The 21,314-nt window shown below is 42.3% G+C and overlaps 1 protein-coding gene across 2 annotated transcripts in view; it reads left to right on the forward strand.

The window, feature by feature from the left end:
- The window catches only part of NOL4 (nucleolar protein 4), a 206,792-nt gene that overhangs the window by 22,163 nt on the left and 163,315 nt on the right, over window positions 1–21,314 (forward strand). For both annotated transcript variants that reach the window (XM_076329767.1, XM_076329768.1), the window contains exon 2: window positions 16,175–16,324. In XM_076329767.1, coding sequence (XP_076185882.1) covers window positions 16,175–16,324 — 150 coding nt within the window. The remainder of the gene's footprint in view (window positions 1–16,174; window positions 16,325–21,314) is intronic.

The raw sequence follows: 21,314 nt of genomic DNA on the forward strand, positions 1-21,314 counted from the left end.
GAGACTTGCAAACATCTGATTAATAGGGAGTCTTTAACTTGCAAATACTCTGATTTCCCATCTTCTATCATGCATTAGTTGTTGGGAAGATCTGGTTACCTACTTACTGAAAACATCTATTTTTGCAGTACTGTTGAGGAAACGGTATGTTTTCCTTCATTATTTGACTGAGTTTTTAAAATTCTGTTAAGAAAAAGGATGGTGGACAGCATCATTAGTGATCAGAACTGGGGTGTACCTCTTATCTTCACTAAAAAATTAAGAAGCTGATATTTATAAAAATTAAGAAGGCGAATTTACCGGATAAAACAGCATTTGGAAAGTCAATGTTGTAATTTGTAATTACCATTGTTTTGAACTGTTTGCCGTTTAGGGCGTGCTCCAGATTTGATGCAGGGAATGTTCTGAGTAAAATTTGTGTAACTGAAGATCTAACCCCTTTCTACTAGGAGTTCACGGTTCAGACATCTATGTCCGTTTCAGCTTCAAAGCAATGTAATAAAGGAAAATGCTTCCATTCGCTCTCCTGTTTTATAATCAGCGATACATGTGCATGTTAGATAAGACTGCAAAACATTTAAAAGAAAATTCATGTATCTTTTAAGTATAGGCTTTCGAAGAAGGTGATCGCTATGGAGTAAAGGTCTGAATGAAGGACACAACAAGCGTGAACCCACTGCATTTCATTGCCAGTGGCAGAACAGACACAGATTTTGATTCCCAGCCTAGCCTTCAGATGAGTGGTGCCTGAGCATGCCTGAGAGAACATGCACACAGTCCCTGTGGAAATTGCTAACATTAAATCTGCTTAAGCCCTGAAAAAAGCATGAGGAGCTGCAAATAGACTGAGAGAGGAGCAAGGGGGAGAAAAAGTAAAAAGCAGTGGGGAAAATGCACTTTATCTTACTGCTTCTGTAAGAAGAACCAGTATCACTCCCACAAACAATTGAGTATTCTCACTGCTTTCAGAAGGGCATTAAGTAGGGCAAGAAAGACTGACGTTTTTATAGTGCTTATTGAAAGAAAGGTTGATAGAGTTTATTTGGAGAAAAACTGAATCTACTGGGTCTTCAAAGAAGTTCAGGAGACTGTTTTAGATGGTTGTATTCTCTTAGTGCATAACCCTACAAGCCAAATAGAGTTTGGTGGGCTCTCATGACGGTTCATCATGTGTAACATTAGCAAGTGTTTTCTGTCACACAAACAGCTTCAATATAATACTTGATATGGAAGTATTTTCCTTCTGAAGGAGATTACCAAAAGGGTTCGTAAAGCCTCCCTTTTTCAGTCACCGCCACCATTTTTCTCTCAGATTCTTTTTAGATATATATTTCATTTACGTCACTGTAGCGAAAAGTAATTGGCAAGGTGAAACTGCAGACCAGTGTTGAAAATTTCCCCTAAGCAAAGTCTGGCTAATATTGACTTCAGTGTACAGTAGCAGCATGTTTGTGCTGAATGATGAGATGAACTCTCCATCTGCAGATGTTAGCCTGCTAACTATCATGCTGGTCAGGACTGAACATATGGTTGAGCAGTGTTTTTTAAAAGTTGGTTCTGCTGGCAAGGATTGGCCTTTTCATGCTGTGGACTGTGTTTACAGTTGGGGAAGGGAGAAAGAAGAAAAGAAAAAATGGGTGTAAATGATCTGACTATCTGCAACAGTGCTTCCTCACAGAAACACAGGTTTTGCATCTGGCAGTTGTTCTTGCCTAGGTTACCCAGGAGAGAAAAGTGCTGTTGTAAGAGTGAAAAAAAAAATAGAATTAGGGAAATGTAATTTAATTAAAGAAGAAGCCTACAAATAAGTCGTTAAAGAGCCCCACATAAGTCTGCTGAGGACATTTCATTTTGTAAAACCTGATCTGTGCACACACACAAACATTAACAAAACTAATACAAAACCCCACAATATTCTTCATTTACCAACTAATTTAGTTTGATGATACTTCTGAGTGCACAAGCCCTCCCTCAGGTCTGAGATAAGATCAAAAAACTTGGGTTTTTTAATGTATTTTTGGAAGGATAACTTTTGCACCCCTCATAATGAATTTTCCTGAAGAACATGGTTAGATATTTGGTTCGTGGCATTTGCTGGCTACACCAAAAACTTATTGCCGATATCTGACATGACATTTGCTGTTTCAGATCTGGTGGAGAGATTGTGTATCCAATGTTTTGCCTGATTTTTCTAGGTACTGTGTTGCTTCATCTGAGAACAGACCCTAATTCTCCCTGCAGTTCCTGCTTTGCTTATGTTTGTAGATCATCAGGGCTGTAACACCACTACTGCTAAAACTGCCTGCAGGCAGAAGTCAGCGTGCCAAGCAGAGATCCATGCATTCAGTTTTGTGCAAATCTGACTGCTGAGTCCCCAGTGGCCTGTATCCCTGGTCAGGTAACATTACCTGTGCAATTACAGTGAGCCCCTTCGTAATCCCTGCCCATTTGTCCTTGCAGAAGTCTAGAGGGACCTCCATTAGAGGCTGTTAGTTTATACTCCAGGAACATTTAGTCTTGGAAGTACCTCTTTGCTCCCTGCAGCAAACAGCTTTCTTCCAGCGTGGGAAGCATATTGGTAATGTGGTCAGAGAAGCAGGCCACGCGTGGAGCACAGGGTGCCCTGGAGACTCCTGTCCCCTTTGGCACTGGAGCTGGGGACAGATGTCGTTATTCTGCGCTTTGCCTTGCAAGCTGGGTTGCTGAACTAGCGCCTGGGTTATATCAGCACCAAGGTTTTGTCTGGGTGATGCAAAGCCACTAATGTTTTCTCATCTGTCCCTACCATAAGCTGCCCGTACAGCACCAGTGCAGCTTAAAATCTGATCCCCAGTGTCTTTACTGGTGTTGTTAATGAGGTTACCAATTAATGGCACCTAATGGTCTGTTGTAGCAATGGTTTTGGTGATAGAGACAGCTGTCCTCTGGGAACTCTGCTGAGACCGTGAACTCATTTTGTATAAGCAAGTGAACAGCTGTTGCAGAAACATCGACGGGAGAGATTAGGTCACACACTTCATCTCCCTGCCACCCCAGGGCTATTCCTTGCAGTGTGCAGCAGGTGGAAGGTGGAAGCAACTTCAAGGGACAAAAGCCCTTGCTGGAGTTGGACGTAGAGATCTAGACGCAAAAACACTATATCCCATTAGCAGCCTTCCGATCCATCCTGTTACCCTAACTTTTTGAAGTTTTTTACCAATTAACTAGGATTTTGAAGCAATTTATTACTTTTTTAGAAGTTTTGTCACTGGGCTGTGTTGATCTGTGGTGTGGTATCCTCTTGGCACCTGATTGCAGTATGTATCTCTTGGCACTTGCATATCATGTTATTTATTAAAAAAAACCTTCCTCTGCGAACACCCTTGCATCAGAGGTTTATAAGTATTTGGAATATAATTTAAAAATACACATTTAATTTCACAGGCAGCACTTTGGGGTAATGAGTTCTCATTATTTAAGCTTCAGTTTAGTGTTAGGTTACTTTTGGTGTACAGTAGTTGCATTTCATCAGTCTGAAAAAAGGTGGCATTATAGATCTACATTGCATTCCCCTAGTGCTTGAATACTTCTAAAGTGTAGCATACTTTAAAATATAATTGTGTAATTGTTCATTTTTGGAACACAACAGGAATGTTAAGAGTTAACATTTAGTTAGTAGCTTGCCCATTTCTTTTTGCTGAACTGATGACAATACCAGCTATTATAATTTAGAAAAAAACCCAAAATGTACCATAGAATCATAGAATCATAGAACAGTTTGGGTTGGAAGGGACCTCTAAAGGTCATCTAGTCCAAACCCCCTGCTGTGGGCAGGGACATCTTCAACTAGACCAGGTTGCTCAGAGCCCCGTCCAACCTGACTTTGAATGTTTCCAGGGATGGGGCATCCACCACCTCTCTGGGCAACCTGTGCCAGTGTTTCACCACCTTCAGCGTAGTTAGGAGAAATCTTATTTTATACCTATCCTAATACTTACCTCTATGTTCAGTTTTACTTTCAGTAAAAGGGTAACATGTTACTTCAGTGGGATGAATTTTCACACACTCTCATCCTGTTTCATGGTAGAATGGAAGTCTTGGCAGTTTTTCAAGCTTAAAAACTGCAATTTCTTAGAATTCACACAATTACAGAAAATTCTGGTAGAAGTTCCTCATACCTAGATGAATCCTCTAATGAGTCATCAAGAAGGAATAAATGCGTTAAAACTTTGATCATGAATATAAGCTCAAACAAAAACTTCAGTTAAATTTGGCTATGTTACACTCCTCCTCTGTTCAGTTATTCTTAATGTCCTAGCTAGGTTTATTAGCTCTCAGCTGCTTACCAAACAGTGAGTTTGAAGTGGCAAGTAAAGTGTGCTGGATATTTCCAGAACTGTAGTGAATGTTTTCAAGAAAATAGACTTCAAAGTCAAAACTTAATTATTTCTAATAGAAAACTAACCCACTAGAAAAGAAACAGCATCCTTCAGGGAACAGGAAATAATAAAATCTGGTTATTAAAAAAAAAGAAACAATTATAGTGCTTCTCTTTTAGAATACAGACTTCTGAACAAACTATTCAGAAATGGCCTAAGATCAGAAATCATTTTTTAGATGATTTTTTAAAATGAAGAATTCATTGGTAAATTATAGTTAAGTTCAAATTAATCACAAAAAAATTGCAATCTGCTGAATTAATTTTTTTTTGTGTGTTAGAAATTGACCAAAATTGTTCACTTTTGAAGTGCAAACTGCCATCTCCCTGCAGGTGTTATATGTGCTCTTCCTCTCTCTCTGTCCAATTCTAGCTTTGGTTTAATTGGAATTGTCCCACACTTTTCACTGAATATGATGCATTTAATGCCTGGGTTAATTGTTCCTGTATTAAATATACCAACTCAACATACTTTTGAAGACAGAATACAGCATTAATTTACTTTCTCTGACAAAAAAACAAAGAAAAGCAAAAAAAAGGCCAGCTGTAATAAGACTGTGCATCTAATGGTGGAAGCATCATCTGTCATTTTAACAGGCTAAGTAGGCAGGAATTTGCTGGAGAGGAAGGCAGGTAGAGGGAGTGATGTGACAAATACGGTTTCCATGTCAGAATAGGTGTTTGTTCAGCTTCTTTCTGTTCTCCCCAGTCACATCAGCGCAATGTGTGTCCCTGAGCTGGATACTTAGGTATCTTCCTCATTGTTTTGGGTAATGTTCATCCCAATGTGCATGTATGAAAAATCCCATCTCATCTTACTAAGGAAGCTATGGCTGCATCTGCACTGGCATTGTAGTTTGGAAAAGGAATGTGCCCTTGAAACAGAGCTCCTGACCGTGCCCGCTGTGCTTCGTTTCCCATTGCAGTGTTTTTTCAGTGCATGAACCAGATTCCTCTCGGTGGAAGAAAACTGGCATTTGTTCCAGGCGTGCACCTACTGGGTTGCAATGAGAAGTGGGTGTCCAGTGCTGGGGACCAGGTTAGGGCGAGCCTGAAATACGTATGGTGTGGAATCAGCTCCTTGGTATCAACTGCTTTGCTCTACAGATCTGCTGCTCCTGTGCTGCCCGGCTTGCTCATGGAGATACAGCTCATGGTGTTTGGTTAGCCAGCAGCAACAGACTTCACAAATAGTAAAATGTGGCCTATCTTGTGACGCGTTTTTGTTCAGAATGGTTATGTAAATATTTAAACGCCTAAGGAAAAAAAATAATCGGGTGTTAGTGTGCGGAGGGAAAAGAGTATTCAGACCTCAGTTAAGGAGTAACTCTTAACTGTGAAGAGTAAACTGCAACCAGGGCTCTGCCTGTCCTGTATTCCTCACTGGGGTCTTCTCTGCTGTTCCTTCAGGGCTCTGAGTGCATTTGATCTTGAGGTGGCTTTTTGAAATTGCTTCTTGCTTCCCATGTCCATGCTTATTTTCAGTAGGAGACACGAGTCAGTAGACATGTTCCATGTTTCATTTCAAAGCTTTTCTCCTGCACTAACACTGATGATGATAGATCCGCCTATCTATCCATACTTCTGAAGAAGGATGAAAAAGAAAAGTTTCTGCCCTTCTCCAATATGGAAGGAGCTTTAAATATTTATCTCGGAGACCACTGGCCAGGTTATTATCCTGTTCATGCCAAAGGGGCCTCTGAAGATACCTTTGAAGGCACCTTGTCTATCATGAAATAATCTCCAGGCCCATTTTACTACACTTCAAGGAAAGAAAAGGGACAGACCTTCCCTTTGCAGTTTGGCAAGTTGGATTTCACAACGCATTATCCCTAATTGCTGGAGCTTAATTTAATAGAGCTAGTGTTTCACACCAGATGATGGCCTCACCTGAAAGGACTCAGTAGGATAGCTCTTTTGGGTGGGATCTTTTAGATTGATATGGCACTCAGCATTCACCCCTTATTGTTTATGGACAGAGATTTGTCTTTTGTGCTTTCCCATCATCTGGACTGGTCCAAGAGAGAAAGTAGAAAGGGACTTCTGCTCAGTTATTGATTTGGTCTCTTGGACTCCCCTATCGAGGTGGTTAGGGGACTTTTTCTCACCTACAGCTTTCATAAGATCCCAAAACTTCGTGTCTGTTGTTTAGTTTTAGTCTCTTTGTCTCAAATGGCATATTAATTTGCCATTTTACTTCACTTCATTCTCTTTATTTTCATGATCTATTTCGACAATTAGTTTGACTCGTTGCTGCCATATCCTAGCTTATTGGTTCAGTCCTCGCAGGGTTTGTTGCTCTAAATGTTCCAGAGAGAGGACTTGTCAGTTGGAAACGGTTCTGGTGTGTATCTGCCTTAATATAACTCTGATTTTTCCTGTCTCCATCTGCTGGTAAAAGATGAGATTTGCTGTTCAAACAGATCATATGATGAGTAACAGAAATGATAAATTTTAAATAATAAATACCCCTTTCGCTGTTATAGACACTTTCCATTAGGAACTGGATAGAAATGATAAATTTATTTATTTTTAGGCTGCTTAATAATAGCTATAAAATACTAATAACTTTTGATCTGTTGTGGATTTACACTGCACTGACAGGAATGAGTTAGATATTCAAATGGGTGTACTAATAACCTGGGAATTCAGATCAGTGTGCTGATGAAACTAGGTTTGTTCATTTCTGTGGGAGTAAGAGACATTCTAAAATGGTATTCCCTCTTTTTAAATATTGATATTTTTACAGTTACTGAGCAAGCAGATAAAGGAAATAATGTATAATGGGATTTTCAAACTGATCGTTTATTTTGACTTATTTCTGCAGACAGGTATGTAAGTCTCATGTTATGCATAAACTACCATGGGTTCCTCCTAACAGTTACAATACAAAATTTTCCAGTGTTGAATCCAAAAGGAGTAAAACACCTACATATACAATCATGTCAGGAGCTCATTACGTATAAGCTAACAAGGTGGGGGTTTATGTGCAAAACATTTTGTAAGGATGTAGTTCATTCAGAGCGCAATGTTTCAGTCAGCAAAAGACTTCACTTCCCATCCAGTGGAAATGCACCTTCAAGACTGCAAAAGGCGATACTACTCAGCAGAGGTGTGGTGACACAAATGTGCTTTAACTCTGCTGTCATCTGAACTGGTGTGTATCAGAAAAAAGGTACACATTGTATTTCTGCATTCAAAGCAGTCTTACATTTGTCTGTGATTTATGTTATGAAATATTTAGGTTGATTGTTATTTCCATCTACTACTGAAGTTTTGTAGATGCTTCTGGCTTTGCTGCTTTTAGAACAGAGGTTTTTATAGACCTGAACATTTTCTATAAAACCACCAACCAAGCCTTTACTTTTATTTTCTATTTCAGTCTATCATGTGTTTATAGGAGTATTTTTCAAGCACTGTAAAGATGCTGATTGATAGTTATATTCATTCACGAATCAAGAGGGTGTTTTATGAGACCTACTCATAGAATCATAGAATCGTAGAATGGTTTGGGTAGGAAGGGACCTTAAAGATCACCTAGTTCCAACCCCCCTGCCACGGGCAGGGACACTTTCCACTAGATCAGGTTGCTCAAAGACCCATCCAACCTGGCCTTGAACACTTCCAGGGATGGGGCGTCCAGAACTTCTCTGGGCAACCTGTTCCAGTGCCTCACCACCCTCACAGTGATGAATTTCTTCCTTATATCTAATCTAAATGTACCCTCTTTCAGTTTAAAGCCCTTACGCCTTGTCCTATCATGGCATGCCCTTGTAAAAAGTCCCTCTCCATCTTTCTTGTAGGCCCCCTTCAGGTACTGGAAGGCTGCTATAAGGTCTCCCCGGAGCCTTCTCTTCTCCAGGCTGAACACCCCCAACTCTCTCAGCCTTTCTTCATAGGAGAGGTGCTCCAGCCCTCTGATCATCTTCGTGGCCTTCCTCTGGACTTGCTCCAACAGGTTCATGTCCTTCTTATGTTGGGGGCCCCAGAGCTGGACGCAGTACTCCAGGTGAGGTCTCACCAGAGCAGAGTAGAGGGGCAGAATCCCCTCCCTCGACCTGCTGGCCACGCTTCTTTTGATGCAGCCCAGGATATGGTTGGCTTTCTGGGCTGCAAGCGCTCATTGCCGGGTCATGTTGAGCTTCTCGTCAACCAACACCCCCAAGTCCTTCTCCTCAGGGCTGCTCTCAGTCCGTTCTCCTCCCAGCCTGTATTTGTGCTTGGGATTGCCCCGACCCATGTGCAGGACCTTGCATTTGGCCTTGTTAAACTCCATGAGGTTCGCACAGGCCCACCTCTCAAGCCTGTCAAGGTCCCTCTGGATGGCATCCCTTCCCTCCAGCGTGTCGACCACACCACACAGCTTGGTGTCATCAGCAAACTTGCTGAGGGTGCACTCAGTTCCCCTGTCCGTGTCGCTGACAAATATGTTAAACAGCGCCAGTCCCGATACCGACCTCTGAGGAATGCCACTTGTCACTGGTCTCCACCCGGACATCGAGACGTTGACCGCAACTCTTTGAGTGCGACCATCCAGCCAATTCCTTATCCACCGAGTGGTCCATTCGTCAAATCCATGTCTCTCCAATTTATAGGCAAGGATGTTTTGCGGGACAGTGTCAGATGCTTTGCACAAGTCCAGGTAGATGACGTCAGTTGCTCTTCCCTTATCCACCAATGCTGTAACCCCGTCATAGAAGGCCACCAAATTTGTCAGGCACGATTTGCCCTTAGTGAAGCCATGTTGGCTGTCACCAATCACCTCCCTGTCCTCCATGTGCCTTAGCATAGTTTCCAGGAGGATCTTCTCCATGATCTTCCCAGGTACAGAGGTGAGACTGACTGGCCTGTAGTTCCCCGGGTCTTCCTTTTTTCACTTTTTAAAAATGGGGGTTATGTTTCCTCTTTTCCAATCAGTGGAAACTTCACCAGTTTGCCACGACTTCTCAAATATGATGGATAGTGGCTTAGCAACTTCATCCACCAGTTCCCTCAGGGCCCACGGATGGATCTCATCAGGTCCCATGGACTTGTGCACCTTCAGGTTCCTTAGATGGTCTCGAACCTGATCTTCTCCCACAGTGGGTGGCTCTTCATTCTCCCAGTCCCCGCCTTTGCCTTCTGCAGCTTGGGCGGTGAGGCTCGAGCACTTGCTGGTGAAGACTGAGGCAAAAAAGTCATTGAGTACCTCTTCCTTCTCCATATCCCAGGTAACCAGGTCTCCCATTTCATTCCAGCAAGGGCCCACATTGTCCCTAGTCTTCCTTTTATCCCCGACGTACCTATAGAAACTTTTCTTGTTGCCCTTGACGTCCCTGGCCAGATTTAATTCTATCAGGGCTTTAGCTTTCCTAACCTGATCCCTGGCTGCTCAGACAATTCCTCTGTATTCCTCCCAGGCTACCTGTCCTTGCTTCCACCTCTGTAGGCTTCCTTTTTGTGTCTGAGTTTGTCCAGGAGCTCTTTGTTCATCCATGCAGGCCTCCTGGTGTTTTTGCCTGACTTCCTCTTTGTTGGGATGCATCGCTCCCGAGCTTGAAGGAGGTGATCCTTGAATATTACCCTGCTTTCTTGGGGCCCTCTTCCTCCAGGGCTTTATCCCATGGTATTCTACCAAGCAGATCCCTACCAAGCAGATCCCTGAAGAGGCCAAAGTCTGCTCTCATGAAGTCCAGGGTAGTGAGTTTGCTGTGTGCCCTCCTTGGTGCCCTAAGGATCTTGAACTCCACCATTTCATAGTCACTGCAGCCCAGGCTGCCCTTGAGCTTCACATTCCCCACCAGCCCCTCCTTGTTGGTGAGAACAAGGTCCAGCATAGCACCTCTCCTCGTTGGCTCCTCTATTACTTGGAGAAGGAAGTTACCATCAACGCATTCCAGGAACCTCCTGGATTGCTTATGCCCTGCCGTGTTGTCTCTCCAACAGATGTCGGGGTGGTTGAAGTCCCCCATGAGGACCAGGGCTTGTGAGCGTGAGGCTGCTCCTATCTGTCTATAGAGGGCCTCATCCACTCAGTCTTCCTGGTCAGGTGGCCTGTAGCAGACCCCCATCATAATGTCACCTGTCCCTGCCTTTCCTTTAATTCTGACCCATAAGGTCTCGGTCGGCTCCTCATCCATCCCCAGGCAGAGCTCCATGCACTCCATAGTCATTGACATAGAGGGTGACACCCCGTCCTCGTCTCCCCTGCCTGTCCTTCCTAAAGAGCCTGTATCCTTCCATTCTAGCACTCCAGTCACAGGAGCCGTCTCGTCACATCTCCATGATGCCAATAAGATTGTAGCCCTGCAGGCGTGCGCACGTCTCTAACTCCTTGTTTATTCCCCATGCTACGTGCGTTTGCATAGAGGCATTTGAGTTGGGCCGCCAATGAAGCTGACTTACTGGCTGGAGTGGCTGGAATTCCTTTGAGCTGCTCTTCAGGTGCTCTCCTGCTGACCTGTGATTCTTCTCCAGGCTCTGGGCATCTACTGCTGGCCCTGGCATCAAACTGGTAGGAGTGGGATGGATTAAGGTTCCCCTCCCCCCAGCAACTTTAGTTTAAAGCCCTCTTCACCAGCTTGGCAAGCCTGTGACCAAAGATGCTCTTCCCCTTCTCTGACAGATGGACCCCATCAGCCCCTAGCAGACTATGTTTATTTTTTCCCTCAAGAAAGTTCAACATGAGATGGTGCAGGTATTCTCAAGCAAGGAATTGCAAGCACTTTGGTTTCAGTGGCTTTAATTTTAAAGGCTTGTATTAAATTTTTTTCTCCTCTACAAAGTAACTATAAAAATGACAGCCTTTCATTTAATAGCTCTTTTTGCTGTCTTGACTATCTGTTTGCTTCACTTGCAAACTTTTTTCCCTTCTTTACTCCCACTAGCCCTGTAGGTTCCACCTCAATAAAAGAGATTGACTCTCTCCTCAAGCATCCTTGTTCAAAGGGATCCTTAGCACTTTCCGAGAGGTGCACAACTCTCTGTAAAAGTCACTTCTGTCCAGAAATTTATCCTTTGTGTAGATATCTAACAACTTTGATCTCAGAGTGCAAATGGAATTTGTAGGGCTGAAAATGAAAAGAAACATCTAATTATTTGTATCCTAAGAACATAAGAAGATCACTGAATAAACATAAAACCAAGATTAAACAGAAAACCCTGCAATGCAAAGAGTAAAATTAAGTAGCTTCTCACTGGTAGAGATTGAAACCATTCCAGCAGCTATAAGGATGAATTGTATTTTGGCAGTGCCTGTCATGCTGTTGGTCGGAGAGGAATCTGAGACAACTGGGTTAGAGTAGGGGCATACCTCTGTGGTGGCTGGAACAAGTGGGATGAAACTCAGCCTAACAGATTTAAGAGTCCATGTCCAATTCTTAAAGAGAAACATTCGGTGAGGTTTCCATTCCTAAGTCATTATAGAAAGTGGGGCTTGGACTCTTGCCATGATGAATGAAAGTCCTAAAAATACCTCAGTGATTTATAAATATCCTCCTTGCTATTCCAGAGTTGTTAGTACCCAAGTCACTTTGAAAGTGACATTTAAGCTTCTCAGTCATAGAGTTATCAAGAAGGAAGTCAATTAATATCTAGTCTATCCAAGACAGGATTTACTCAAACTATCCCTGAGAGATATTTGTCTAACTTGGTCTCAAAATCCTCCTGTGACAGAGATGCCACAGCCTCCCCAGGCAAACTATGACTGTACTTGACTATCCACATCAATAGTGAGTTTTTCCTAATGTCTAATGTAAATCTCCCATGCTGTGGTTTAAGCCTATTACTTGTCCTGTCCCTAGTGGACATTTCATAGCCTTTCAGACATCTGAATAACATTGTCACATATTCCCTCATTCATCTCTTTTTAGCCTTAGCGGAGGGTAAAAAAATGTCCCCTTAGGCACCGTGAAAGTTTTTCATAGAATCATAGAATGGTTTGGGTAGGAAGGGACCTTAAAGATCACCTAGTTCCAACCCCCCTGCCACGGGCAGGGACACTTTCCACTAGATCAGGTTGCTCAAAGACCCATCCAACCTGGCCTTGAACACTTCCAGGGATGGGGCGTCCAGAACTTCTCTGGGCAACCTGTTCCAGTGCCTCACCACCCTCATAGTGATGAATTTCTTCCTTATATCTAATCTAAATGTACCCTCTTTCAGTTTAAAGCCCTTACGCCTTGTCCTATCATGGCATGCCCTTGTAAAAAGTCCCTCTCCATCTTTCTTGTAGGCCCCCTTCAGGTACTGGAAGGCTGCTATAAGGTCTCCCCGGAGCCTTCTCTTCTCCAGGCTGAACACCCCCAACTCTCTCAGCCTTTCTTCATAGGAGAGGTGCTCCAGCCCTCTGATCATCTTCGTGGCCTTCCTCTGGACTTGCTCCAACAGGTTCATGTCTATGATTCTTATGTTGGGGGCCCCAGAGCTGGACGCAGTACTCCAGGTGAGGTCTCACCAGAGCAGAGTAGAGGGGCAGAATCCCCTCCCTCGACCTGCTGGCCACGCTTCTTTTGATGCAGCCCAGGATATGGTTGGCTTTCTGGGCTGCAAGCGCTCATTGCCGGGTCATGTTGAGCTTCTCGTCAACCAACACCCCCAAGTCGTTCTCCTCAGGGCTGCTCTCAATCCGTTCTCCTCCCAGCCTGTATTTGTGCTTGGGATTGCCCCGACCCCTGTGCAGGGGCACACCTATCTAAAGCCAGCTTATAAAGTAGAGCTGCTATGTTAATGCCTTTATCAAATAGCAATTTCAGGGTAAAAGTGTAGTGTAGTGGCATATGGCAGAAAAGCCTGATACAGCTGCATCCACTTCAGAGACTTTATGGTTTAAATGGAGATTTGGGGTTGTATCATTCGCCCAGCTTTTTAATTGCTGGGATGTCAATATTGGGATATCAAAAGTCTCAGTAAGTAGCTACCTTATTCTCATTCAAGTTACTCTTCTGGTGTATTGCTTCTGCAGCTAGGGCTTGCATCTCTGCACAGCATTGCGTGTTGCCAGATGGACTGAACAGCTTACTCACAGCAACTCAGCAATTTCTGCAGCACTGCAGGCCTTCTGAAACAAGGTCTACCTTGTTGCCTTACACAACACGAAGCAGAATGAAGCCTGACCTAGTCATGTCCAGGCCCACAGACAAAGTTAGGATGAAGTTACGAGTATAGATGTTAAGGAATAATACTGTCTTCCCCTGAAGCAGTTTCCACTTGGTGTAAACCATTTTTTTCCTACCCTTTTTGACTGACAAGGTTTGGAAAGTTTGAATTCATTTTCTGGCACTTCAGTTAGGAGGCATGACAGAGAGTTTGTGCAGATTTTACTTCCTTGTATTTTTAGAAGTAGTAGCAATGCTTACTGTTTTATTCAGCTGGATGGAGAAATGCAGCTTCAAGAGTGGGCCCGCATCATGCCTACCTACCTTTGGGTATCAATGTCCGGGGACAGAGGTAGGAGGACCATCAAAAAAGAGCACTGCACACTATGGCCACCAAAAGCAGCAAATGAGTTTTGTTTTTGAGTTTCTTCTTTGAATGTATTCCTAATGTTTGCATGTGTCAGCTCTGCTGAGGTGGCATCTCAGGTTTTAAATTAATGTTGTTGTAATGCATTTCTCTTTAATTAAAAAAGAGAGCTCCGCCGTAGGAAATTTCCTAAAACAAAACTCATTATTAATAAACAGATTAAATCTTTATCAGTTAATCAACACTATAAACTTCTGAGTGTTCAAAGAGCGGCGTGAGATAACACTGTCGTCATAATAAGAGTGTTTGAAATCATTAGGGATGCCATCGTGCCGTTTGGGTGGTGAGAAAATAATGATTGAAGATGGGCCCCCCTACAGAGCTCACGTGTGAATTCCCCTAAAGATTAAATCTGCAAAGATCTGGATTTTATGTTGGCCCCATCTCTAAAGCATTTTTTTTTAAATAGTGGGCAAGAGTGATGGGCAGTACCAAGCAAATCCTTAATGATGCTGATACCAGAACCTGTCAGGATGCCACAAAATTTTTGAGCTGGTGGTTAGTGAAATTTTAGGGACTGTTCAAAGGGATGGATCCAGTCACTTCCATCAGGACTATGGCAATCCTCTCATCACGCACGGGAAGGAGTTCTGCTCTGGTCCAGCTGTCTCCTGGGGATAAAGAGCACAACCTGCTGTACAGATGGAAAGGACAATGTAGCTTTGGGCAGGGACCTCTTTGCTGAAGGTTGGGGAGAGACAGGAGCATAGTGGCGCGGGACAGGACAAAACTTGTATGGCTGGTAGCGTATCAACACCTCCTAACCCGATAACATTTGGAGTCATGCACATTTAGGAATTTATCCTATAGAGGCACTGACATTTTCCCCGTCACTACTGGGAATGTTTCAGAGCTCGTCTGTGTCACCCTGGGGCCTTCTTTGGAGCCACTGGGATTATTTGAGCTCTTGCCATGAACTCTATGAAAAATAAAAGTAGGTGGGCTGGAATTAAAATAGGGGCAGTGAGAAAAATAAATCATGTTTGTCCACATCCAGCAAACTTACTGGAATGGGTTAGCAAGAAGTTATTAGCAGGGGGGCGGCAACTGGGAGTCATATGTAACTATTGCCTTTTCATTCCTCATCTTTGGTCTTTATTTGGTCACCGCAGCAATAATTGCACGTGGTTTGTCACTAAAGGGTCGGTGTAAATCAGTTTTGTTGCGGCATGAATTTCAGCAGCAGTAATGGCATTATCAAACATGTTAAGTTTTGAATGCATTTATTGCTTAAAATACTCATTGAAGGTTAGGTGACACTGTTGCCTCCAGAGGTCTAAATTCAAATGCTGTGTTGGAGTAAAAGTGAATTGGCCATTCTCATTTTATTCTTCATACACTTATGTGGTATTACAAAACACAGCCTGCTTGATAGATGCCTGCTCTGGAAAAACAGGAGTCCTAGTTCCTGCCCCTTTATTAGAACTGAATCCATAGACAGCTGTAAAACAAAAAAGACCTCTCATGGATGGTCCTATTTAAAAGGCGGGAATAGAACTGCACTGATTAATTTCACAGACATTGGAGACTGTTTCTTTTAGAAGTCTTTAGCTACCGTGGCACTATCGCTTTTGAAAATCAGATGGTAGGTGTCCGCACTTTTCCGTCACTTGTTCCAGTCGGGCATCTGTGTACAAAAATCACAAATTTTAAAAATATCCCTTTCTTTTCCTCATATTGTGATATGTCTTCATGTAGTATATTTTCAAGCAGGTTTTGCAGGGGTAGATTGTTTGTAACAACTTCCATTGTATTCATAATTACAGTCAGCTCTGTCACCTGTGAATTAAAACCTTTTATTAAATACCTTTATGAAATGCTAGGTACAGATTTACTGGGAGGGGAATGAGAGGATAAAAGAGCTGTTGCGTTCTTATTAACAGCCGCATGATGCATTTCTGTGCCACGTGTTTGGGACTGCCTCTGCCTTTGAATCTTGTTTGTGCGTTTGGAGAAAGAAGCACAGACACTTTTTGTTTCATTTTTTAAATACTGGAGTGAAAGATCACTTTCTATCAAGAAACCAAATGCCCTGGCTTGGCAAAATGGACTGCTTGCAAGGGTCCATATGATCCGTCTGATCATACAGCTTTCTTACAATACTGTTTCTGTCATTCACAGGGTGGGTGACCTTCAGATCTCAGTGGAAGGGTCTTTAACTCCCTGCTAAAAAAGGAGAATGCGTCCCATGATTATCATCATTTATCTATTCATCCTGTCCTCCTTACTTTTTCTTGTCTCTTTTTTTCTTTTCAGGATGGAGTAGGTGTAGATGAGAAGCTGTCTTTACGGCGGGTAGCCGTGGTAGAAGATTTCTTTGACATTATCTATTCCATGCATGTTGAAACTGGGCCTAATGGAGAACAAATCAGAAAACATGCTGGACAAAAGAGAACGTATAAAGCAGTAAGTAAAAAAACGCAGTGAAAAGTGTGAATTATTTGGGCTTAGTCACATGGCATGCGATTTGTTTTTTTTCCAGCTGGGTTAGTACTGCAACCCTCACCCTCAAATTTATTTCAGAGATCTTTCAATAATGCATGAAAACATAGAGTTTAGAAATCACAGTTTCTGTGTGATAAGGACCAGATCCATTGACTTCAATAGAGATTTTCTCATTGGTACAAGCAGATAATTTATTCTTTCTATAATGGTTTGACAATTTCTCTAATAACTGTATTAATTAATTATTAAATGGATGAAGTCTTAAAGAAGGTTTCGAAGGTATTGCCACAACTTTGCTAAATGAGGTGCTGTACTTCAGCATATGAATGAACTTGCTTACAGTTTATCGCTGCAGACTAATTATACTTAACGGTTTAATGGTATGAAAACTTGTAAATATCCTAAATTCAAAAGGCCAGAAAGCCATCCTACAAATACATGGCAAGGTACAATGAGAGAAGTATTGAGAGGGCAGCTCTCACACCTGCATAAACCAGCTGAGTAGAGAGAAATGATTATTTCTAAGATTTTTAATTGCACGTTGTTGCTTGACCTAACCAGTTCAGCCACTGCCTTAAAATAGCTATAAATAGCTTTTGTGGTTAGTGGCACAAATATAACACTTTATTTTCTTACGGAGAACTAATGAAATATTTACTGCACTTTCCCAAGGTGCTTAAAATGTATGTGCTTGCCTGGATTTGGATGGCCAAACTTCCATGCGCAGGGCTGTTACAGTGCCAGGCATGCTCAGCGGTTGATCCTGATCCACATTGCCCAGCTGTTTCCAGCTGCTGAAGCACTGGGGGCTCCCCCAGGGAGGGCAGGGCAGGGCATCCCAGCCAGGGCCTGTCCCACCACCCTGGCCAGGGCGCAGAGCAGCCGGGGCACCTCTCCCCATGGCCCCAGCGGGACGGGGCCGGCGGGGGACTGCACACAGGGCCCTGAGGTGACCTGTCACCCTGAACACAGTGTTCTTCGCCTTTAAACAACCTGCAGTCGTGTCAGCCATTTTTCATCAGAGGTCTCAAAATGTGTGGGAACTCCATGTTTCTGATACCCACATCTTCAATTTTAGCTGTAAGAAATAGCTATTTTTCCATTACTGTTTTTTTCAGGTATATACAATCTTTACTTTGTATCTATGAATCCCTTCACAGATATTTTATTTATAGGCCATTTCAGACGGTTTGTTGTGGGATAAGCTCTTGGCAAGATTTCTTATAATTTGTTCCTGGCGGTGTTGACCTTAAGATAGATATATGAAGGAAGACACCAGTCATCTGGGTGTGCTTTGTAAGGCTTGGAGTGATACTTCAGGGTGAACAAACACAAACTGTCTAAATTAATCTTAATCTGTCGCCTCAGCCATTTTGATACTTGGTCTTCTCTTTTACAAAGCATTAGAAAAGTAATATTTTCATTGACCTTTCTCTTTCTATTTTGTTTTGCTTCAGTAAGCTGTTCAAAGGTATAGGTCACAAACTTTGTAGAATAATATACAAGAATGCTGCCAACTATAAATACAATACTTCAAGTCATCATCCTACAAATACATGCCAAGTATAATATTTACTACCGTAAAAATCTCGTGATTCCAGGTCAGATAAGAAATTTGTTTATTGTGAACAGCATGAAAGACAACTAGTGTCTCTTCTGTGAGAACTATTTGTGCAGACTCAATAGCCTACACAGTAGTGTCGTTTGATGTTAACTTTTATTGTAATTGAGACCTGAGCTTATTACGTTGTTATGAGCAGAGGATAAAGATGCCCAAATGTAAGTTTGTGTCATAACAAGAGTCCACATTATTTGTGCATTCATTTCATTTATTAAAGGCATTGAGTCATATTTGCCAAGGACAGGATTCACATATATAATTTTTAAAGTTTTCCATAAATTAAAAAAAGGAAACAAACTAATATCAGAACAGGCTAATATCAACTCCCGCTCTCTATCCCAACATGAGAATTAGGTTAAATAAACAGGCCTCAAACTCTAGCAGACTAACTGGGGAAATGCATGCTCCTTTACTGGACCTGTCCATGAAAGTGCTGTCACTAAAAATGATAAGCTGTAGTGTCGGTCTGTTCCAGCAAGCCACGCGGTATCTCCTCCTGTGGCGCTGCAGGAGGAAAGTGGTAGTGCCTTAGGTAACAGTCTCACAAAACATTACACCCTAAGGGCTTTATAAATCAAACTGAAGTACTTTGGCGGGGTTTAATTTTATTAAGTGAATTGGGAACAAGATTAATTTAGTCTTGTTTCTTTATTCACATGTCAGAAGTGAATCATCCTTGAGATCTGTGAATGTATTTATCATGCATAAGTATTCACCAAATAGTTTGAACAATTTTTACAGGAAGGATGGTTCACAAACTGCATGCTACAACTGCTATTTGTTATTAATAATTCCTGGCATGGGATGATCACATTGCTTCTGCTCTCTGACTGGAAAACTGAAACATTTTAACAGAAAAATGATGGGGAGAAACCCACCACATTTTTTGGTACAAAATTACTAAACTTCTGAAGTTCATAAATATTGGCATGGGTATTTGGTACCTGAGTATTTCTAGAAAATGAATGGCACAGCCCTAAGAATTGCGACATACTGATTTCAAGTAATTAATTTGCTTAATATGTGTAAGCCTCTATTTTCAATAGTGAACTTGCTCCACTCAAAATTTTGAATAGCACTCAAGCATGATTAGAAGGGTAATGAAATTGTCAAAGGTGACTTAATTAACTGCCGTTTGCATTTATGTGGAGTAGCAAACTTGGAATAGGTAGGGTCTTTTTAATTTTTGATAGAGTCACCCCAGATGCTGGAATGCTAAAATACATCAGCATGTCTCCCTGAAAGTGTGTTCAGAACAGCTTACAAACTCAATTAGTGAATCTGTGATCTGCACTGACTTGTTTATGTTAACTGTGTGGAAACGAATGGCATTTTTACAACGGATTTCTGTGGGACTTCCTACAGTGGTGCTGCACAGGAAGATAAATAGGATGTGGTGCTTGGTACCTCTAAAAGAGCAGCATATTGGAAGGGACCCTTTATATTTTAATTGGGGCAGCAATGTACCAAACTCGAACTTTATGATTTCTTGGCACAAACCCTATAGATTAATTAGGAAAGCATCTGTGCTTCAATATTTAAGTTTAGAATAAGGTCCCATTTTCCTCTTCTCTGCACACTAACAAATGAGAAGGGATTTGTACAAAGTCTATGTACATGATGGGGGAGAGTAACCTTGAAAATATGCAAAAAAGAGTGAGCTTCCCATTTAACTGGCAGGTTTTGTGCTCATTTCAAGTGCCCGACTAGTATACAATATAAGATTGATGGGCTGTGTTCCTTGCCAGCATAACTGTAGGTAGATCTACACCAGCAAAAAAAAGACCTGGCTTATATAGTTCTGTAGTTCTATATATATAAAATGAAACCAAGAACTTTAAATCATATCTGGAGTACGCCAGACTGAAGGAATACTTAATACGATGTTTATAATCTCAGCTAGTTCCCTGGTTCCCAGGGAAGTTTACAAACAGGGAAGACGTCAAGGGCCTTGATCTGGGAGATAATTCCCTCACAAAGGCAGGATATGTGACACAAGGCCCAGCCGAGTCTGTTGCTCAGCAGGGGCACAGGTGACTAGGAAGATGCGGAAGGTGAAAAGAGCATATTCCTTGGTGCCAAGGAAAGCAGCGGTGCCCAAACAGATCCCTGCTTGTCCTGCATTCCCCCCGGGTCCTCTGCCAAGCTCCACAGGAGGTGGGGTGAAATGTGCTGATGCAAGGAATTGGTTAAGCGGTCAGGAGGAGGTACCAAGGATCCTTGTAGGGGTGACTCTGCTAGCACTCGCTGCTACAGCTCAGTGTCCTAGAGGAACTGCGTTGCTTTGGGACAGTACTTTTCACTCTCTGTCCTAAAGGACTTATTTCTGTATAGGCATCCCACCCTGAAAGGAGAACTGCGGTGTCAAAGTGGAGACGGGGACGCACAGGAGAGAAGCGTTCAGGAGAAGAACCCGTCTGGTGTATTGGGAAAGGCATTCAACAAGTGCATAGCTGGCTTTCTGTGCCTTTTCAGAGCTGCATTTCTTGATTTAAACTATTCAGCTGTGTCTAAAATTTAAATTCAAGTGCTGAGGGGTATATCAGAAGTGGGAGTAACTGGGGAAAGTTGTGGCTACAGCAGCAGCATAATGCAACAGGCTCAAGCTGTTAGGACAACTCTTTGTGATTCAGTGTAAACGAGGAAAAAAATAGCCTTATTACATTTTTCAAGAAACTCAGATGGCCTCCTCTCAGGCCCAGCTATGGGTACAAGTAGGCCAGATTTAGTGATCAAGCCCTATATTTCAGAGTAGATTTTATCTTCCTTTAATATTCTTTAAAAAGATGTTAGATTTTCATTCATTTAAACAATAGACTATGAAGAGTAAGTGCCTCACCTTTGTATGTTATATCTGGACAAAGTTGCCTGTAACTAAGTGAATCATCTATCTGAGAACTGTTTGCGTAAGTCATGTAGCCACCTTAAACACCTTAAATTCTATATGCATATTCTACTTGAATATTTTTACCTGTGAAGGATGATCTAATGTCTGCCTGTTGAGCCTGTGTAGCTGCCGTGCAAAGCCTTGAAACGTTACAGCAGTGAACTTGAGTTGTGAGTGAGGGTTGCAATGTCTGAGCAGAAGAAATGGGTCAGTTAATAAAATTCCCAACCCATGAATGAAAAAAGAGCACTGGGCTGATGAGCTGGAAGAGAAGCAGGCTTGTAAAACATGGGGGAGATACTGATCTGTCAAGGGAAAGTAGCTTGAGGCAAGGCTCTGATCAGATAGGTAGTACATAGATACATAACATCTGAGGCGTAACAGGAATCTGTTAGGTGTGGGGCAATGTCTGGGATCCTGTGCTTCATCCAGGTGTTGCAGTA

This window comes from Aptenodytes patagonicus, chromosome 2, assembly GCF_965638725.1.
Source record: "Aptenodytes patagonicus chromosome 2, bAptPat1.pri.cur, whole genome shotgun sequence".
Classification (NCBI taxonomy): Eukaryota; Metazoa; Chordata; class Aves; order Sphenisciformes; family Spheniscidae; genus Aptenodytes; species Aptenodytes patagonicus.